At 34.9% G+C, this 20,923-nt stretch overlaps 1 protein-coding gene across 1 annotated transcript in view; it reads right to left on the bottom strand.

Moving 5' to 3' along the window:
* The window catches only part of LAMA2 (laminin subunit alpha 2), a 336,063-nt gene that overhangs the window by 171,943 nt on the left and 143,197 nt on the right, over positions 1–20,923 (bottom strand). The window contains exons 11-12 of the mRNA XM_088533890.1: positions 19,266–19,406; positions 17,957–18,130 (exon numbers count right to left, since the gene is read on the bottom strand). Coding sequence (XP_088390016.1) covers positions 17,957–18,130; positions 19,266–19,406 — 315 coding nt within the window. The remainder of the gene's footprint in view (positions 1–17,956; positions 18,131–19,265; positions 19,407–20,923) is intronic.

Raw genomic sequence — 20,923 nt, 5'->3', positions numbered from 1 at the left:
ATTAGCTAGGGGAAAGAACTTTTTAGCATGAGTTGATCCAAATTCCCATTCTTCTATTCTTTGCCCCAACTTTTCTACTTCATGACCTAAAGGAAGATCGATTACTCACTCAGGCAATAGTTTAGAACGATTCCCATAATGCTAGAATCCCTCGTCTCCTCTCATGGTTATATCATCTCAGCCTTACAGTTCATGTTGCACATTAATTATTTGTAGTGCAAATTATGAATTTCCTTTTTTCAGAATAAAAATCTAAACGCTTTGGGGAAAAGAAAAGACTGTGAGAACAAAGGGTGGAATATATTTGAGCTAGATAATGTGTGTCTACAACTGCCTCTTATTTGGCTACTTACCATAAGCCACAGGTGTGTCTCTATGGTGCAGTATTATTCGGTGTTTTCTAAGAAAACAGGAGTTTCTGCTCGGTAAAGGCAGGCCCCCAGGACATTGTGGAGTTTCTGCTAAAAGTTCAAAGTAGGCCATGAAAGCATTGACTATCCATCAGGACATGAACTGCAGTTATTCTCACAGTCTCTTGGGTGGCACAAATATTTATGCAGCTTTCAACACATTTAATTTAAATTCATTCCCACAGAAGTTTAGTAACTATGTTTTCCGGGAAATCTATTTAGGTACAGGATGACCTTGTTTTTACGCTGAGTTATTCTCATTTGTCTCCATGCAATTAAAACTTCTTCTCAATTCACTTTCCCTTTTAAGACTTATCTCTCTCTTTAGATACGCTGACTTTCTATATTGCTTTTGTCTATTATATAAATCACTTCAGTCACATTTTTTTTATTGACACATGACAGCTAGTTATGTGTCATTACTGACACCTGACAAAAAACAGTGGGTTACTTCATGCAGAGTTATTTGAACTAACTTGAGGACTGGAAGCTGTCTAAAACATAGAGGTTGGGAAATCCATTATTAACATCTAAACTAGATAATTTACAGTTAGCTCAGAAGGTTTTTACTGCACCGCTGACAACAGAATTGCCAGGCCAATTATTTTAATGATACAACTTTGGACCACTGATTATCTATGGACAGTAGACTGGTCATGTGCTGTCAACTTGACCAGATGCTTCATTTTATGGGGGAAAGCTAAAATACACAAATATTTGTTAATAGTATTATTTCCATATAAGCAATAATGATGCTTGCTAGTGGGACAATGTACAATCATGACTGGGTGGTAAAATTATTCCGGCAATGTACACACACTTTGCATTTTGTTTTTTGCTTTAAAAAGACTTTTATCATCTATTGTCTCCATATCAGAATAATAAACATCTGGAAACCTTAATTTCAAAGGACTTGAAACACTTAGTCAAGAAAGGATTTCTAATTAGAATTAAAGATTTATAATTTGCCATACACAAATGTTCCAGTAATATGAGTCATTATTTACAAATTATACTGAATGTAGCTTTTTTATAGTAGTTTACACAGTAGATATTGTCCCCTAGTTCCATGTGTTGTTCAACTGCCATAACCTGTCATGGGAACAATGACAAAGGACTACTACTGTGAAGTGTCTGAAGGGCACCTGATTGGGAGATCTGGGTGCTATTATATAGAATATCACAACTGTTGCACAGATTGCAATTTCAATTTTGGAATATTTCTTAAAATGGAATACATTCAAATTAGAGCAGGAGCTGTGGGGACCATAACTCTAATTAATGTGAGATGGCTAATATAATTTTAGAGAAAGGTCTTAGACTTCCTCCACTGTCAGTGGATTGGAGAGAGTATCTCTAAATTTATACGGAGAGCATAATGCTATGAATTACCCTTTGGGGAAAGTTTTCTCTTCTTTGGTTACACGGGGAGCTAACAAGACTGGCTTGTGAACTTAATACAGAAGGATAGTACAAATTATTTGGCAAAGCTCTTTGCATTTCTCATTTAAGAAGTTAATTTGATAAATTGCATGGTGAGCCAGCAGATCAGAATTTGTTTAGAACTGTTTTGTCTAGTAATTTTCATCTTGCTGCAATCTTGCTTGCCACAATTATTGTGGCTTGGAGCTCTTCTAACCTCAGCTAGAGGTATGCTTTTAGCAGTACTGGGTTCTGAAAAAAAAGTCTAAAATACTAGGACAGAGGCATTAATTCAGGTAGCACTCAGGTATTCTGGTGGCCTGGAATATTCACATAAAATAGACTTGTCAGCCTTAGAGATGCTATAGAAAAGAATGATGAGTTGTAAATGGCTTGAGACTCTTCAGCAGTGTCCTCAAAAACAATTTCAGAGCAGAGGTCTCAAGAGTGGGACTCACCAGTTATACTTTAAAAATAATAAAATGACTCCTTGCACTGTTCTGATTTTTCCTGGGAAAAGTCTAAGAAGCAGTGTGGACCAAAAGAAAGCCATTCTCAATTCTCTTTTAGAAGATGAGAGAGTTAAACAGTATAAAGTAAGGTGATTATTTTATTACCTATACTACAGTGTTACCTATTTTAATGTTCAACAGCACAGGATTTCAACAGTATGTCCATACCAGCAGCTGGAAAATCAAGGAAGTAAGTCCTAGTCAGTGCTTAGTTTATTAATATAGATGTGTCCTTAAAGTATATTCATGAACAATACTTCTGAGAGGGTAGTTCAAAAACCACTTGCCAAATTGCTTGCACTACTGTAACCTCTGTATTCAAAATTAATTCCATCCAAGCACCAGAAAGGAGCAGAAATTTGTATTTTCAGTTTTGGCCCATGCATCATTTAATCATCCCAGTTTCAGCCTACTGGAACAAAAAGTTCATGATGAAAAAAATGTTAAGCCTTTATACAGCACTGCAATGAAGCTAGACCCTGCTTTTGCCTACCCACCTCATCCATTCAGTATCATTTTGCAGCAAAGTGAGGAGGGATATGATATTTTAAGAACAATTTTAAAAGCCTAATACAGTAGTTAAGCCTTAATTCACTGCAGCAAGATTCAAGGCAGCTTTTCTCAGACTAGCACACGGATATAAATTAGTACCATATTGTACACATGTATGAAGATAATATCCTGCCAAGCAGGAAAATGTCATCTTAAAATAGAAAGCCACATTTCCTCAGGATATTGATCTAACTTAGCTGGATTCTGTAAAAGATAGAAAAATGGATAATGTAACTTCAGACGTGAGAAGTTATTAAGTGAACTGACTGTTAAAGTTGTACCTAATCCTCAGGCCCTACAGCACAAGAATCTCCCACGTCAGATTGTTTTTGCAGCACTAATATCTTAATACAGCTCATTTTTGGGAAGGTAGAGAAACTCTGAAGTGATTAACCTGCTCTGGTGCCTGTGTCATGTATTTTTGCCCAATAGAATTACTTACTTATGTACCTGCCTCCCAAAGCCATAGTACGAAGTACTTGAATTCCACAGTTTCCTCTGAATACTTTTGCTAGGACTTTATCTGATAGTTCTTTGTATCTATCCATAGTACTAATTTTTACTTTGGAGCATTTGTTTTCAAATTCACAGTATTTAAATATTTAAAAGGCTTAATCAATCACTTAAAACACACAGCAAACAAAATATGACTAGCGACATTTCACCTGGCACACTACTGGCTCATTATTTAGAAAAATAATGGGCAAAATCATTTGCTCATTTATTTGGTAAAATCAGAAACAAGACAAATCATTTTCCAGGACTCCTGTTTTTCTGTATATTCCAGTACAAATAGCCAGTGTCTGATAAAATCACAGAAACTAGAAGAGCTCTAACAATGAGGTTCTGTAGTTTATTTTGACCCTAAATCTGAAACAAAGAGGAAATCTGTAAAGAAGCAAAATCAGAAAGCACATTAACTGCTCGGATATACAGATTTTAGTCACTGTTAACATAACTGTTTTAACTAATTAGCAGAAGCGAATAGTGTGAATAGTGTGAAGACAGAAATAACTCACCCTTTACCCCCACCCTTGCAAAGAGACTTTTAAAATGATTTTCTTATTTTATAATCTCACAATATTTTCTTTCTTCCTGATCAGTGTCAAAGGTAACAGAACTCATTATCAGTCTCCAGCATGAAACGTGGCCTCTCTCCTCCACCAATTTACAGCATAAACAGAAGGCTGAGAAGGAAATATAACAGTTTGTGCTTTGATGTCAAGGCAAATAACTACATCTCTTTACAAAGTGCTATTGACTTTTCCTTCAGATGAGTTGCCAGTGTAGAGGGGAGCAGACTAAAGCAGCAATAGAGTTTAGTATAAAAACAATGTGATGACACTTCAAAAAAAAAAAAATAGTGCTACTGAGTCTCCGGAAAAAGTGTTTTGCACTCCAGATTTTCAGGAAAAGTTCAAAATCAAGTAACCAGGTGGGCTGTCATAGAACCAGGTTTCTGTTCCAAACAAGTCAGAGTCCCTCATTTTTTTTCTTAGATCTTTATGTGGCAGAGGTTTGAATGTTGTGTAGGATGACTGAAGGACACTGAATACAGATGTTGAATAGCATGACTGCTTCCATAGCTTAGAAGTCCCCAGGGCACAGGATTGTTGATGTTAGGAACATGCGTGATACTTTTCTGTTCTCAAACTTTGTTTGACTTCTCCTTGAATAGATGCTATGCGTTTATGATTCTATGTCAAGAATTGTAAGTATATTCCCTTCTTTTAGGGCCACATAGACACAGTAGTAGAAAGATACTCAGGGGACAAAATATCGCATCTCTCTCTATTTTCCCCAAAAATCAAATAAAACTATCGTAAGAGTAATTTTAGATCTGAAAGTGAATGATCTCCCTGAGGCCAAATTTGACTTCTCAGATCTGCCCTATGAATCCCATTTGCAATTTTTGCCATATTATACATTGTTGCTCCTGTTTCATGTGCAAAACTTTTAGCATTGCTGGTGAAAGTTTTTCCTCAAAGATCTGGTATAGAATACCTAATATATAATAGCATCTCCTACCTAATACATATATAATATATAATAAATATATATAATATACAATATATCATATATCATATATCATATACCATAGCATGTCCAAAATAGACACATCTCAAATGGGAGAATTTTAGCCACAGTTATTTAAACAGTCAAAAAATAGACCATAAAAATAACCTGTACTCTCTAGCAAAATCAATCACTCTCTTCTCTTAGCTGCTCAGATGAGAATCATGCCACATGCAAGTGTGCATCTGCACATTTCCTAGATTAAAGTCTGTCACGAACTCCACTTTTTCCCCCTCTCCGGCCTAAAAAGAGAGCTAGTGAGATCACGTGATATTTTTAGACCACTTTTTAACAAAATTACTGTTTCTAAAGCTTGTAGCAATCTGTATTTCCCTGTGGAGAGATGACACAAAAACTAACAATGAATGAATGAATAAATAAATATTTAAATAGAATCTATTAGAAGCCATATTAAAATGTGCAGTGAAAAAATAAGCTCTGTGGACAACGGTAAGAATCTCAGGAATTTGGCTTGGCTCACTGAACCTATCAGTCATGCTTTTGTTTATACAGTCAGCATAATAAAACACACTAACATCAAAATGTTTGTTTAATTACCACTGCCATATTGCGGGGATTTGTATTTAAGTTGTTTTTCATATAAAGGAACAGAAGATAGACTTATTGCCTTTTGGACAGTACTTAGACTATTGAATTTTCAATATTTTACATAAAACATATGGATGTACTTTTGATAAAACAGTTCAGTTGAACTTTTTGCTGAAATGTTCAAATTTTGCTGAAATTGGCCCACGCACATGCACAGTCAACTAAGATGTACATATATCTCTGGGAAAAAGATTATGCATTTTTATCAACATAGCTAATGAATTTTTTTTTCTTAATGACCCTCCTATTACTCATTCATTTCACATTCATTGTTTTAACACCGACCATAACGATATCCATTAGGTATTACAACGGTTGTCATTTATCTGTCTATAAGAATTTTATCATAACTCAGGATAGGCAGTAAGGCTCATTATGATGGATCCATTCATTAATAATGTGGATTGTTAAGCACATTACCCAATATAGTATGTCTTGTATTCATGCATTAATTAACATTCACTTATTTTAAAATGGTAGTCACTACCTGCTTAGAGCAAAATAAATCCTGCCTTGTTAACAGAAGCTTAAATTCCCATATTTCTCAGACAAAATAAGCATGTATCAGTAAATAATTGGTGTTTTCAGTGCTTCATGAAATGCTGCAGCAGTCACATGGTCACATTAGTCACTTTACATTTACTTTAACCACTTACCGTCTTTTATATATCTAAGCATCAGATAACAATCTCAGGTAACTAAATAAAGAACCTGGTAGATGGATTTTCAGCTCTCTGAAAATTTTGGCCTCTGAATTTGAAATTGAATTTGTGCTGTAACAATCAAAGGCTTTAGTTGGTCAGACCAAAATCTATTTAAACCAGTGTTCTCTGTCTGAGCATAATAAAAATGGTGTAATGTACACTAAGTAAATAATTTGTCACCTTCAACTCAAAAAAACTTAGATATCTTAGATAACAAAATTTCTGTATTTGTTATATTCAGCCTGTTCCTTTGTTATAAAGCAGAACATGGCTACATGTTCTCAATATATTTTATGCAGAAATCTGTTTAAATGATGATCAAAAATGAAACCTGTGCATAGTACATACAGAAGAACTACATGATAATTTATTAAGGTTTCCTGTATTATAAACATTCTGATTTATTACAAGAAAACTGAAAATTACTTTTTAATAGATTTTGAATAAGTTATTACTTTTAGCTACAGTCATGAAAAATGAGATCCCCTTCTGCTAACACCTTTCATAGGTCCAAAGAACAACTATTTCTAAACTGCAAAGCAGCGTTTAGCCATACAGAACACTGAAAGACACAGACAGCATAAAACAATTATACTTTAATGCAGAAAATTTGGCAAAGGAAGCAAAAGTACTTACCTTTTGGAACACAAAGCATGTCACCAGAGCAAAGCTGGTATACTGTGCAATGCATTTACAGCATATAGCCCAGAATTACCGTATTTCATCAAAGCAAAAATAGAAAACACTTTGCAGTACTGAAAGGAAAGAAGTTAAATAAGATCTATTTGAAAAATTGCTAAGGCTAATTTTTCATATTTGCCTAGAGCAACGCTATCGAATGGCTATAAGCCAAATGTATAGATAGTAATCTGATACTAGAGCCAGTCAAAATATTTATACGCAAATATCTTATAGGACAATACAACTCTTAAGGAAAAAATGCTGCTTTCATTTTTTTTCTCAAAAAAGTGAATTTTATAATAATTTTTAGATTTTCTTTACAAAAATTTACACTGAAAAATTGGAAATATTTTTCTTATTGCATTATACTTTCTGGGGAAATTTCTCAAATACATTAGCTTGCAACTCTATAAATTGTATTAAAGAATGTGTTACAGAAGACGACCTTTTTATTTTGGAGTTGCAACTCAATGCAGAGATGGTCAGAAGATGGTCTAAGATTTGGAGAGCTTTACAGAGTCTCCTATTTATTCCATTGAATTTTTTGGGTAGAGGAATCTTTTGTTACATGAAGTTCTGGGAAGGTTGATTATGAGTCTGATGAGTGCTAACATCATCTATTTGACCACATTCATGGTGGAATAGGAGATTTTGAGTTGCTGTTTTTGTTACTAAATGTTAACATTTTTCCACTACTGCCATACAGAACCAAAGGAAAGGCAGGGAACATGAACTATGGATCCTCAAAGGCACTCTGAGGCATTTCAGAAAAACTCCATTAATGACAGATGAACTCAAATGATTTTATCTGACAATGCTGTTGACTAAGATTTTTTAACAAACTATGTCACCATAATATTTCTGATAAAAATTCTGAAAAAAACTTTGGTGGAAAAAAACCAAAGGAGTATCTTTATGAAAAATTGTCAACTATGTAAACCCTAAGTTTTTTCTAATCTTGTGAAGCTAGTTTTATTATCTTGTATTCTTTGTCATACATTTATATGTTTGTTAAGACTGGCAAGACAAATTTATAAAGCTATTTGTATTGAAAAGTTTGTGCATGTATATATATCTGACATAAAACAAAAGACAAAGGAGAGTGACAAAACTGTTTTTTTTGTGCATCTCCCTAAACTGAACTTATACACCATCTCTGAAAGAGAAGAATAATGTATTAGATTGCACATCACATGAGATAGATCTCAGAAACAAAACTGTAGACTAAAGTTCTTTCTCAAAAGGACGTTTCATTCCAGCAGACTAAACAGAATTAACTCAAGCATTTAAATAATACGATACAGCTGACCAAACATCATATCTATTTATTTGATTAGCTCTAAAGGCATCTGTTGTTGCAAATCTACTTTATAAGTGAAACAAAGTAGTTTCAGTCCACCAGTTTTCTCAATTTGGATTGCCTGGGTTTGAAAGTTAGGAAATCTCATATCCATAGCTAATGACAACAGATATTGATCTATTTTTTTTCCTTTTTATTTTTTATGTATGTATGTGTGTGTGTGTTCCATCTGTTCTTTTAGCTTGGCAAACATTTAAAATGCCTAGATATATCTATAGTTCTGTATTGCAACCATTTAATTTGAAAATCATTATAAGTGAAAGTTCCTCTTCAGTACAACATTATGTGATCATCAAATTTTTCAAAACAAACAAACCAAACCGAAGTAGATTAAATACTAAAATACTAATTGTTGGTATGATTTTCTGGAGCACAGAGGACATTATTGATGAAGTATTATGGATTACTATTCACTTCATTTATATCCATTAATATTGCTGTGAACCTGCTAACCAGATCCCTGCAAAGCAAAAATGTAAACTTGGAGTTCCTCTCCACTTACTGCTCAGGGAAGTATTCACTGCAGGGAGGCACGGCTCTTAGGACACAGTGCAGGAAAGCTGATGGGAATCATATTATTTAAGGGAAGCATGACTATAAGACAGCTGTGCTGACTGGCAAGCTGCATCGTTCAAACTAGCCTTGCATCAAGGGAGCACTTCGGGTCACACTTCAGAGCACATTGCAGTTACCTTCTGAAATACTGAAGTACTGTTTGGGAATCTATAAAGTCATTTCCCTTACACAATTTCATAAAGGAAAGGGACAAAGCCAAAATCTTCTTTCAGGAAATTAAACTTAAGGTGCATATTTCTGGCACTGTTATTTTTAATTCATAAAATACACTGAAATCCTTAATTGAAAAAAAGAAAAAGTCAGAAGAAAACTGATACAGAATGTTAGCTATTGAAACAAGTGCCTTTATTATGGAAATCTTCCTGTCCTTTGACGTATTTAAAGCAAACCAAAAACTGGTCCAGAAATCATCTAAAATATTTCATGATATTTGATATTTAAAGGTTTCAAAACCTTATAATAAATTAATGAAAAATACCAGTAATATTACAGTTCCTCTATCTTCTTGGTTTTTCTCAGGAAATTACTTAGAGAACAGAAATTAATAGGGCTAAGAGTGCTAAACAAGTAAAACAAACTTTTCAGTTAGAAAAAATATCCTGTGTGGCAATGCACTGAATTTCTAAGACTGAAGAGACATCTCCATACCAATCAGAAATTAATTTGACCATCTCAGAAGGCAGCAGTGGTCCTGCATATGTTGAGTGAAATGTTAGGTACTTCTAGCAAAAAGATGGAAAGCTCAGGCAGGCCCATTAAAAAATTACCAAAAATAACTGCAGATACATTCATTTGGGTAAAACACTCATGTTTATCTACCCTTGCATGCTGTCTGCTCTCATTGCTGCTGCTCCTGTCAATCTGACGTGGAGAGGTAATGGCCTTGCGATTCAGGGAAACTACTGAAGTGTGTATTTGGGCTTCACTTTGAGAGATGGGTTCATTTATCATCATAATAAGCTATTACCATTGAGAGGTCGCAACTCATTGAAGAGACAGCCAGTCTAATTGGCTCAATTTGGCTCACTCGGGATGTGCCTCCAGGAGACGGGCAGCTCTTTGCAGGTAACATTCTATCGCCCAACAAACCATTCGTTTAATAATTCATCACACTTCACATGGGAGTTCGAACACTTGATTCTCCCTTCAATATGCCAAATATCTGGTCTTAATCCTTTTGTCTCTTGGGTCCAGAGAGATGCAATTCTTCATACTGTGGTTAGAGTAACCATCCCCTCAAGAAAGTTTTTAAATTTTAAAAATTTCCACTAAGATGCTATTTCTAAATAAATTTACTGTAGCTCGCTAGAGTCTCTCTTTGGAAAACAAAATCTTTGTCCCCACTTAACCCTTCTTAAATTACAGTATGTAAAACTAATGGGAACAAAAGAGAATAGAGGTCAGTTTGCCTTCTAGGGATTTAGTGAAGCAATGTGGGACAATTCAGAAATCTTTAAGTCAGAAAATGGTAGGGTGGATAAGACATAGGGACATGCAGGATTTAAAGAATATTTCATAGTCTATTCACATATTAGATCAAAGTGTGAGTCACTCACAATACTAAATTTTTTACAATAATGAAGCTGTGATGAAATGAAAACTAAACCAGTAATTCAATCCTCTGCTGTGCTACTTTCTTGTTAGTTTGGTTACCATTTGTTTTTTTCAAAACAATTTGTTTTTTTAATTCTTTGTCAGTATTTTGCAGCCATACAGAAAATTTTGTTTTAATTGCTGCAGTGTAAAAGGTCTAAAGTTTTCATTTCCTCCATCATTTTCATTGATGCTAAATGTGATATTAATATTAGACTAACTACCTGAAGATGGTCTGTCCTCTCTCTCTCTCTCTCTTTCTCCTCTCTCTCTTTTTTGTATTAAACTAAGATGCAAGAAGTGATGGATAATTTTGATGCTTGGTTATTGTCGATTAACCAGAAAGTCACCCTCTGAAAATTACAGTGTATAAGGCAGTCATGGCATACTGGTCATAGCATACCTATTAGTGACCCATCTTTAATGTAAAAGTCAAGAATATATAAAATCACAACTTTTCTTCTGCTGATGAAATGTTGATAGCAGAAATATTAATTTCTACCACTATTCTACTTTCCTCTACACACTGGTAATGGTGCTTTGTGCATTAAAAATGTCTCCAATTACTGTCAATCATATTTAAAAATATACATAACAAAAAGAAATTGGACTTTTTAGTTAATAATAATGGTTATAAAATGACATTGCAAAGTTAGCTGGACTAGTTCAGTCAGATCTATGTACCAGCTGAAATTTTATATGAAACTAGGTAAAGTAGTTACAAGTGTCAGGTGGAAATTCACGTACGTATACTTCTTAATTGTATCTGTACACAGGTGATTAGGCATCCAGAACTGTGCTTCAATGGCTTAGTCTTAAAACGTCTCAATGACATAAGGTAAAATAGGTTGATCGATCTTAGGCACCCAAAGTTAGCTGTCTAAGGACAGACAGGAGGAATATTAATGTTACTTATTATATGTAAAATGGAAATAGTGGTATTTAGCTAGCATTTGGAGATACTCCAAGTCAAGAGGATTTGAGACTGTCAAAGCTGTGTGAATCTTTGATGTGAAGCTATTAAGCATGCCAGAATTCATAAACAATACAGCACAGATTGAAAGTACTACAGCTGATTTACAGAAAAGGCTCTTTCTCTTGTGCATCACCAGAAGTTTTCAGTATGTTTGCCCTTCTGCCTACCACCTTTCTGATGTGGGAGGCAAAATTAGAACAGCACAAAACTACAAAATGAAAGCTCATAATGGTATCTTGCAGTTTTACTAACGACTTATTTACAAAATCAACTATTTCAATTACACTCTAAGATTTTGAAATTTGTTTAAAATCAAAGTAAAATTGGGGGCAGTTATAATTAAACAGAAATAACAACTCAATTATTCATAAAAGGGAATCTTGTAAACTCAACCAAGCACAAACTCTTTGTGGCTAACATAATTAGAGAATAAACTTTCAGTAGCTCTAATACAACCCTTTTGGTAACGCACCTAGATTCCTTCATCATACTCCTGTGCAGCACAATTTCAGCTAGATTTCCGGAAAATGAATTTTCTGGTTGACACAACTGAATAAGCTGAGCAAAACTCTACTGAGCTCTCTTCTTTCAGGTGACCTATGATCACCAAATAACTCCAAATATAATTTTCAAAGCAATGCTTATTTACTCAAGAGGTACATAGCATGCAAAGGTTTGCAAGAGGCACCAAAACTTTGTGTATCCTCCCTTTCATAAACTTCATAAACTATTTCCTTTTGCAGATGCAATGAGCACTGTTCAATTCAGCTATGTAAATCAAGTTGTACCTTTGTCTCCAACCTTCCTGCACAAATGCCTAGACATATCAGTTCATTCCAAGTCACAGACTTTTCCCTTTTTCTCCTGCTTTGTTAGATTCTTCGTTATTTTATTTGGGGATCAGAGGAAAGCTTTCCATTCTGGCAAACACATTGCCCAGTTTACTATCTTCCCCACTCATTTTCCAAGGCTCCTCAGTATTCTTTCTCTAGCTTTTACTTCTCTTCTTTTAGGAAACTATTTTATATCCTGCTTGTTTCTCCATTTTTCTGTTGCCACTGTTGATTAAAAACCTTGCCTTCAAGGCAGAGTGAGTAAGCAGGTAACCCAAAGGAATTCGAAATTTATGAAATAATGCCCCCAACAATAAATTTCTTCTCTTCCCTAAAAGAGATGATTTTAGCAAATAGGAAAATTAAACATATCATAGGATAGCGTAGTTAATAGACTGTGTAGTAGTCGATGTAGTAGCCTAATGACTACTGTAAACAATCCTGTTTCAGCTCATTTCAAAGGCACAAAGAGGATATATTGGGCATCTTTAGTCATCCTTGCAAACACAAAAGTGTCTTGAACCATCCAAAAAGGCTATCCAAACATTGCCAGAGAATGTTACAATGAATGAGAAGTGTGTGTGTGTGAAATTGATATCTTGAGGGTTCTTTATACACATGGATAGCTGATCTGCAAATAGGACAGTTCTGGTATTGTTTTACATTGTACCAGGCATTAACCAGATTTTGGTCAGCTAAAACTGTGAAAAAATGCATTAAAGTATTCTGTCTGCATTCTTCTTGCCATACTAAGAATATTTAAAGAACCTAAACTCAACTATGTAATAACAATCCAGCAAACTTAAAGGAAGCATGCAGCTGTACTCTTCAAACTGTTTGGCTCTTCACTGCTGTTCCTGTTTTATTTGTCTCATTCTTTCAGTATCTGAATTTGGGTATTAATGCAACTTTTAGAAGTTGTAGTAAAGAGCTAATAAAATAAAGAGCACACTTGATGTATGCTGAAGACAGCTTATTTTTGTTGACTAAGTTTGGTTACCACGGGGACTGGTTTCTGTCAAGGAAATTCAGTTTGTGATTTAAAATAAAAATACAACATTTGAATTGCTTTAAGATTTACTTGTCAAAAAGCAAAAACATAACAAAACTAAACTATCTTTTTAACAGAAGAATGCATGGTAGCCAAAAGGTACTGAATTAGTATCTTTACAATAGCATTTTTCAAAAGAATCATCCTCATTTTCTGGAGTGTGTTGGCACTACTAATGCTCACTACTTCCAAGAAATCTGAGTTTCTGCAGCAACTCTAAATGAGAGACTTTAAACTTAATGGAGATTTCTGGGATACTATGTTGCTTATGTCCTTTTTCACATATGAAAAATGCACATAAAACTTTCTATTTCTTTCCTTTTCCCACTCAAGCCTAAATGTACTAAGAAACATATAAAAGTCCGCAGAAAACTGTTTTTGATATGTTATGAATGATACTTGAGAACCAAGTTCCATTCTCCATCGCAATCTGCTTCATCTATTCACTTTGCTAGCTGAGACACCTTCTTTGTATACATTAAAATCTGAAGCTGAAACTCATTTCTGTGCAAAGGGCAGAGAAGTGAATTCAATATGAAGTGCTGGTCCTGTCATCATGGCAGAAAAAATCACTCAGCCACTTAGCAGATAGGTCAAGCACAGTCACTATGTTATTTAATGGTGGCCTGCCTAGACTTGGGCAACCGATCGCCACTTTTGGGAACCAAATCCTTTAAATGTATGTCCTAGATGCTCTACATAACCAGCTGAAAGAGAGAAGCATTTTTTAAATGAGACCAAAGGGAAATCACACCAGGTCACCTAAATTCCACTATTTGTCTTCCATGACTATAAAAGAGACATAGACATTCGCCTAAGGAAAATCCATTCACTAGCTAAATTTAAGATATAGCTAATTATGCAGTCTAGGTCACTCACTGCTTTCCACGAGAGGTCTATGAATGTCTAAACAAAATCATGGTAGAAAAAAAGTAGTTTCCATCACCAGTTCATTTCTCACCTCAGCCATTTATATCAATAGGTATTAAATTACTTTGCTCTCTCCTTTAAGGCAGGCAGTAAAAGTTAGAAGAAGATTGAGATCTAACTCTAGTGTGTCTTATGAACTAGACAGTCTTGATATCTGAGACTAAAATCATCACAATACTCAATGAAGCTTTCTGGGTTTAGATGCATTAATAATTTAGGACAATTGATCTTGGCATTTCTGTTCCAGTTTATTATTATATTATTTACCCGTCTTTATGCTCTAGCTTTCATCCTTCTCTTTGCTGGGCTTCTCGCTCCAGGGTTGTAGACAGCAATTTGCTTTGCATTATTCTGCCTTTTGCAGGAGAATTGCAAAAGAAATGAAAACAAATGGAAGGAAATAAACATAAAAGCCACAACGACCTAGCTTATGATTATTTTATAATTCAATATTTGATCCTATGAGGTATTCCGTGCAGTCTGCGATAGAAAAGATGTCACAAAATAAGTTGCTCACTCCATCCCAATCTTTAGCTTTCCACAGTAGAAAACTTATTAAACGCCAAAACATTTTTAATGTTTATACATATTGGCTACAGGCTTACTATAGCATCTTCATGTTTGGAACCAGAGAAACATCGACCTCTATTAGTCAGGCAATAGGTCATTATGAAGGAATGAAATAAGTAAACTCTCAAGTCGAACAAGTCCCCTTACTATTCAAACTGCAGGCACAGATTTCAAACAGTTTTCAGTTGTGTCTTGCCTCTAAGTCAGAGCAAAAACAATAAATCCATCAAATGTCTGTTTAAAAATATATGGAATTGACGGGCATGATCAGCTGGAATTTTTTGCAAAGCCCTATACATATCAAGCATCTTTGGCTTTAATTTCAAACATATTCTTACTTCATGAAAGACCAAATCATATTAACTTTACCCACACTGAATGGAATCATGCTGTACAAATATTTCAAATTACTCCCATAAAATTACATCTGATGAAAGAAACTGCTCAATGTGAATAAAATCGGTCACTAAGCAGATAGGGTTTTACAGCAGATCTGTGTTAGGGCTTCTACCAAGTTGTTTGCAACTGGAGTAATGGCAGCATTAATATTTGCTCAAAACCTAGCTGGTGGAGCTAAAGAATGCATTATCCTATTTTTGCATGGCTGTTGAGTGTTGAGATACAGTAATGTTTGGAGGTCTGGACTCCAAACCTTCCTCTGCCTAAACATAGAACTAACCTGTGACTACTGACTAATGACACTACCCAAACCATCTGAAAGGGGCAGGGCAAATCTCCACCTTCATGTTTGGTGATAAACTAGGCCTTAGCAAAGAAAAGATGATGATACTTGCAGGACCAGAGAGCACTACTTCCTCTTATCAAAGATGGATTTCTCCTTGCAGAATGATGAGAGGACACAACATAATACGTTATACGCCTAAGTCATATGTCTTTTTATATATATCCTTCTCAGCACAGGAATTATCAAATTGCTTTTTTCAGAGATGCCAAAGGAAATAAGGCAGAGTAGATACATAACTAAGGCTTCTAAAACTTCTTGAAAGAAAGGTCATCTGACCATTCTACACTAATTTTGAAGAAGCAGGTGCTTCACATCCTCCTGCTGAGTTTGGTACCAATGTGTAAGTAATGTAGTACTTGCTGTTCAGTGCTTTTATAAAACTGTTAAGAATATAACTCAAAGACCTTAGAGACAACCGATAAAATAATTTAGCATGGACATAACTTTAAAATAAAATGATAGATTTGTTGTCAAAATAACTTAAGAAGCTGCTACAAATATGGTTTTCAAATATATCTAAGATGTAAGTACATTTGTTAAAATATTATTCTGTAATTAGAAACTCATATTAGTTAGGTATGTAAAATGTCTAGTCTCAAAAAACACTTCTGTACAACAAAATTTAAACTCAGTAAAATGCCACTCAGCTGGCATTTTGTTAGTCCTGTATACGCTTAGAAGAGCAAAAAGAGATGGTGATGCAAATCTAATTTGTTTATGTTCTTGTCCCACTTTGATACAAACAAGAATCCCGTATTATCTACAGTCTATTGTTATTTATAATGCCTCCTTAGAGGCACAGAAAGACAAGAATCACATGGGCTAGTGTCATCCATTTTTAGACAAAGAGGAAAAACCCAAAGGCTGCACGCTCAGGAGTATCCTATTTGCAACATATTTTTCATCTGAAAAAAGGATCTTAAGACAGATAGAAAACAAGCAGATAGCATACATATGGCAATCAGCATAGTGGAGGCATCTGCACAAAATGACAACTTTATATTAACTATTTTAAACTAGATTCTTGAGCTATGTTTGAAAATTGGGAAATGCAGGATGGTTACTACCTTTTATTACTGAATTCTATTTTGGGGATTACTATTTAAGAAAAATAATTTTAACAATAAAAAGGAAATGCATTTTTCCCTGACACTAGCTTTGTGAGTTACAAAGAACTGTACATCTATAGCTACAAGATTTCCTATCATTCTCTACATTTCCTAAGACAAAAATTCTTAATGAAACTTGTCTGTTCTCAGATACCAATTATTAAATTGTAGCACAACTAGCAAGTTCTGTCACTCGCAAGATCACTCGCAAGAAAGGGTGGTTTAATCCAGTTTCAGTTACTTAGGGAAATGTTTTATTGGGTTTACAAATAAGAACTTGCAATATTCCATTTCTATCACACAACTCATACAGGCTAAGCATGTCATTACAACTATAATTTACGTGATGTAACATGACAGTTAAGATGTACTGTGGTAATTTGTGAGTGCTTTCAGTATTATTGTAGTATCAAAAATTTATATGGTTCAGTTATTAAGGCAAATTGTTTCATTCATACAGAGATATCTGACAGTAACCACAAAGGACCTCTAAATTACACTGAAAAAAATATCTTTAATGTTCAAATAATTTCTACACATTTTTACTATTATTTTTCTTACTGAACAGAAATAGGATGAAGTTCTGCCTGGAAAAGTATGAGTTGATATCACAGGATAAGTTCACTAGATATGGAAGATTATAGAAAAAAAAATCTTGCACAGCTGAATAAGTCTGACTACCTTTAAAAAATTATAGCCATGAACAGGGTGCCCAGTTCTTTGGAATGATTCTATTTAATTTCCACATGCTCACTTACCTTCTGTCATGTTGATTTTCAGCCAGCAGGAAGAAAATAAATAAATAAGAGGTGTACTTGCCTGAAGAGACTACAATGGAAAATGTGTTCAAGCATACTAGTGTTAGTATTTCAGATGAATTTTACTATAACCAGAGAAAAGGCTGTTTAGCTTTCTTCAGGTTTAAGACACAGTCCTCAATTCTACTCTCCGTGAAAAAAATTCTCAAATTCATTTGTGAAACAATGCTGCAAACTATATAGACTTTTCTAACACCTGACAGGAGAAGTCTGAAGAGGCCTCAAGGTCAAAGAACTTAATTAATTTTTTCAGCTTAATTTTTCGCCTCATAAAGACTCTCCATATGCTTCATTCCTTTCTGCTTGCAATTTTGCTGGTCAAAGAGCTTTCCAACCTAATCTTCCCTCAGCCCCTTCTTCATTCAAAATTTTACTTCTTTTCTCTTAATAAATCAAATTAGCATTTAGGCAAGTACCATCTGCACTTACTTTGTTGCCCAAGTAAGAGCTGGGTGCACTCCAATAATAAGTCTGCGGCAGTACTTTTCTTGCAGCCACATTGCTGATGCTAAGCTGCTGATGGCCACCAAAAATCTTTTGTTTGGGGGCAACTCTGATGAGACCAGATAAGTCTGTCAGATACCAGCCATTCATGTCTTCTATCTATGAAGACAAAAGAAAACATCCATTACAATGAGATTCAAGACATCAGTCATCTAAACACTCATAACCTCTCATCCTTCAATTTAAAATATTATACAAATTTTCTTTAATATCAGTCACGGAATGTACAGAATATGAACTGAAAAAATGTATATATATTTTCTGATTATTGCAGACAGCAAAGATTAGAAAATCTTGTAATTCTAAAGCCTTCAAATTTACAGGTTCAACTATTCATTTTTTTAGAAAGATAGCAAATCCAAAGCAAACCTGGAAAGCAGCAGAACTTGAATCCCTGAAATCGCATGGCCAGGAATGAATCAATATAGAACACCAGTGTTCATACAAGCGTGCACAGGCTTCCAGAGCCTGGACACAAGCAGAACAATATAATAGCCCAGCTGTACGCTGGAAAATTTTCCAGAAATTGGTATGTAAAAAGGCGTATTTTACTTTCAGATTTCCAGCATACAAAAGAAAAAGACTAGGAGACCTGAAACACATTTCTCAGGCTAGATCTACAAACATGAATATAAAGCAAACATTCATTACAATAGAACCAATGTCTTAGCTTTGAGAAGAAATTTAACGTTTAGAGCATATCTGCATGCTAAAGACATTTTTCTATAGCAAGATTTTGCAAACAAGCAAAGTAGATTCATCACACTTCATATGCTTCCAAAAAGATGCAGAGTACAAAAGAAATTCCCCTAAAATGTCTCCATAAGAATCTCTTTTTCTTATGTAAGCTATGTGTGGTACATACAAGGATTTAAAACAGTTAATTATTTCAGGGCTGCATATTTAATAGCAACCTGGAAAGGAGGCTGCTGTCTGGACACGGTGCATTTAAATCAGGACTGGTTATATCTGCACATTCCAGGACTGTGTTTATGTACATGGCTTCATTCAATACTGTTATGCAGTGCTGCACTATTCAGTTGCACTTTTTCAGAACTTTCCCACAATTAAAGGAAAAAAGCTTATAAGCATTTTCTTCTGGATAAATGAAAAGACTTATGTGGCATGAAAGAAAATCAGTTATTTTATAATAGGTGATAGTAGACAGTGACAACACACAAACCCACAAAATTAATGATATATTTATTTGGTCATATGATACAGATTTTCTTACACTCCTGTAGGCAAAGTGGGATTCTCTGCAGACATCCGTTTTCCCGGAGCAGAAACATTCTTCACAGCCTTTGGGATTATTTTGCTGCAGGTTGAAGAAACCTGGTTTGCAACGATCACAGTTTTCTCCTTCAACATTTTCCTGGAAATGCGCATTGGAATATTACTTCAGCTGTCACGACTATAACCCAAGACTGCCAAGACTCCCAGCCTTATACTCTCTTTAGCTTTCATGCAGAGGTAAAAAGATATATATAGGAAACACGCTTCTTATCTGTCAGTATTTGAGCCAAATATTCTATACAAGAGAAGCTAATCTGGCTGCATGAAAAAAACAGAAACCAGAATTTGGTCATTTTAAGATCTTTAGTTCCTTTTCTCCATAAACATACATACATATTTCAGGCAAGATTCTAATTAATCTCCTGTACAATTAAAGGACCAAAAGAGCCAGAGTAAGTGTGGGACTCAATGACATGGCAAACAGGTCTGCAAGCACTTTTCCTACACAGTCTGGGCACTAAATGTACTTGAAAGACGCTAAACACAGCATTTTGTAATTTTATTTTTCAGAGAATTCTTACATTATGCAGGAAGTCATGCTACTCTTATGCAATAAATCAATTTATGAAATAAATCAATAGGCAAAAATAAGGCTAGTTTTTCTACAAGGAGTACATTACAAAAGTTTTACACCATGGTACAGGCTTAGTAATTCAATATTTTTCCCAAGGTAGGCCAGAAAATTCTTTCCCTCTCAAAAGTGTTTTATATACAGTTTCTTTAATCCTGGACACAATACTCTATGGTATGCACACAAAACCAAATTGTTGGCTCCAAACCAGCAGAGAATGAATACATTATAGAAAGCCTGCCCACACTGTGTAGTCTAGGACTGTTTTAACTCTAAACTCTTGAAATAAGTTCAGCAAAAAGCCATTTGACAGCCTCCTGGCCCAGATGGGGGAAAGAAGGAGAGGCAATACAGGAAAGAAGGAAAGCACAGGTGGATTAAGAGATAATAGGGACAATGGGGACATTGGGAGAAAGGTTAGGTAAAGGAAAGAAGACAAAAGAAAAATGCAAGCAACATTTCACTATATACAGTGAATACTACTCTACAATGATAACGTAGCAAAATACTGCTGCTGTTCCTCCATAGTTGTATCTGTGCTGTCAATCAACATCACCACATACTGTCTGTTAAACAAACAAAACATCTCTTCAATAATTCTCAAGGCTAGCAGTCAATAAATTTCGACTCTGACATCCATCATTTTAAGGATAGAATTTCTACATTTTCACCAGTAATTTTGGTATTAGTACCAATGAATTATATTCATGGGCATGTTGAAATCACCCAGTTACTATTGCTTTATACAAAAAACAGTATGAGTTGGCCTTTGGAAACATGCAAGCACTCAAAGCTCACATACACAATTCTAGAAACAGGTATTATATACAGTGCCCCTAAAAATTCCTTGCTGAAGGAGCTTCATGTGTGCAGAGAAGGAAGAAGCGAATAAAGAGGAGAGCTGCAAAGCAGAAGTATTTTTTTCAATGAAGAGCAGAAAACTATCTTATTCTGCAGTCACAAGCATGGCCTCAGTGAGTAGAACTTCTCCTCAGCAGGTAGTAAATTCATTGAACAACAGACAC

Source organism: Tinamus guttatus, unplaced genomic scaffold (assembly GCF_059628265.1).
Source record: "Tinamus guttatus ecotype Peru unplaced genomic scaffold, ASM5962826v1 Tinamus_guttatus_pri_ptg000525l, whole genome shotgun sequence".
Lineage (NCBI taxonomy): Eukaryota > Metazoa > Chordata > Aves > Tinamiformes > Tinamidae > Tinamus > Tinamus guttatus.
The sequence above is the reverse complement of the archived record's forward strand: the minus strand, read 5'-3'. Positions and strand labels throughout refer to the sequence as shown.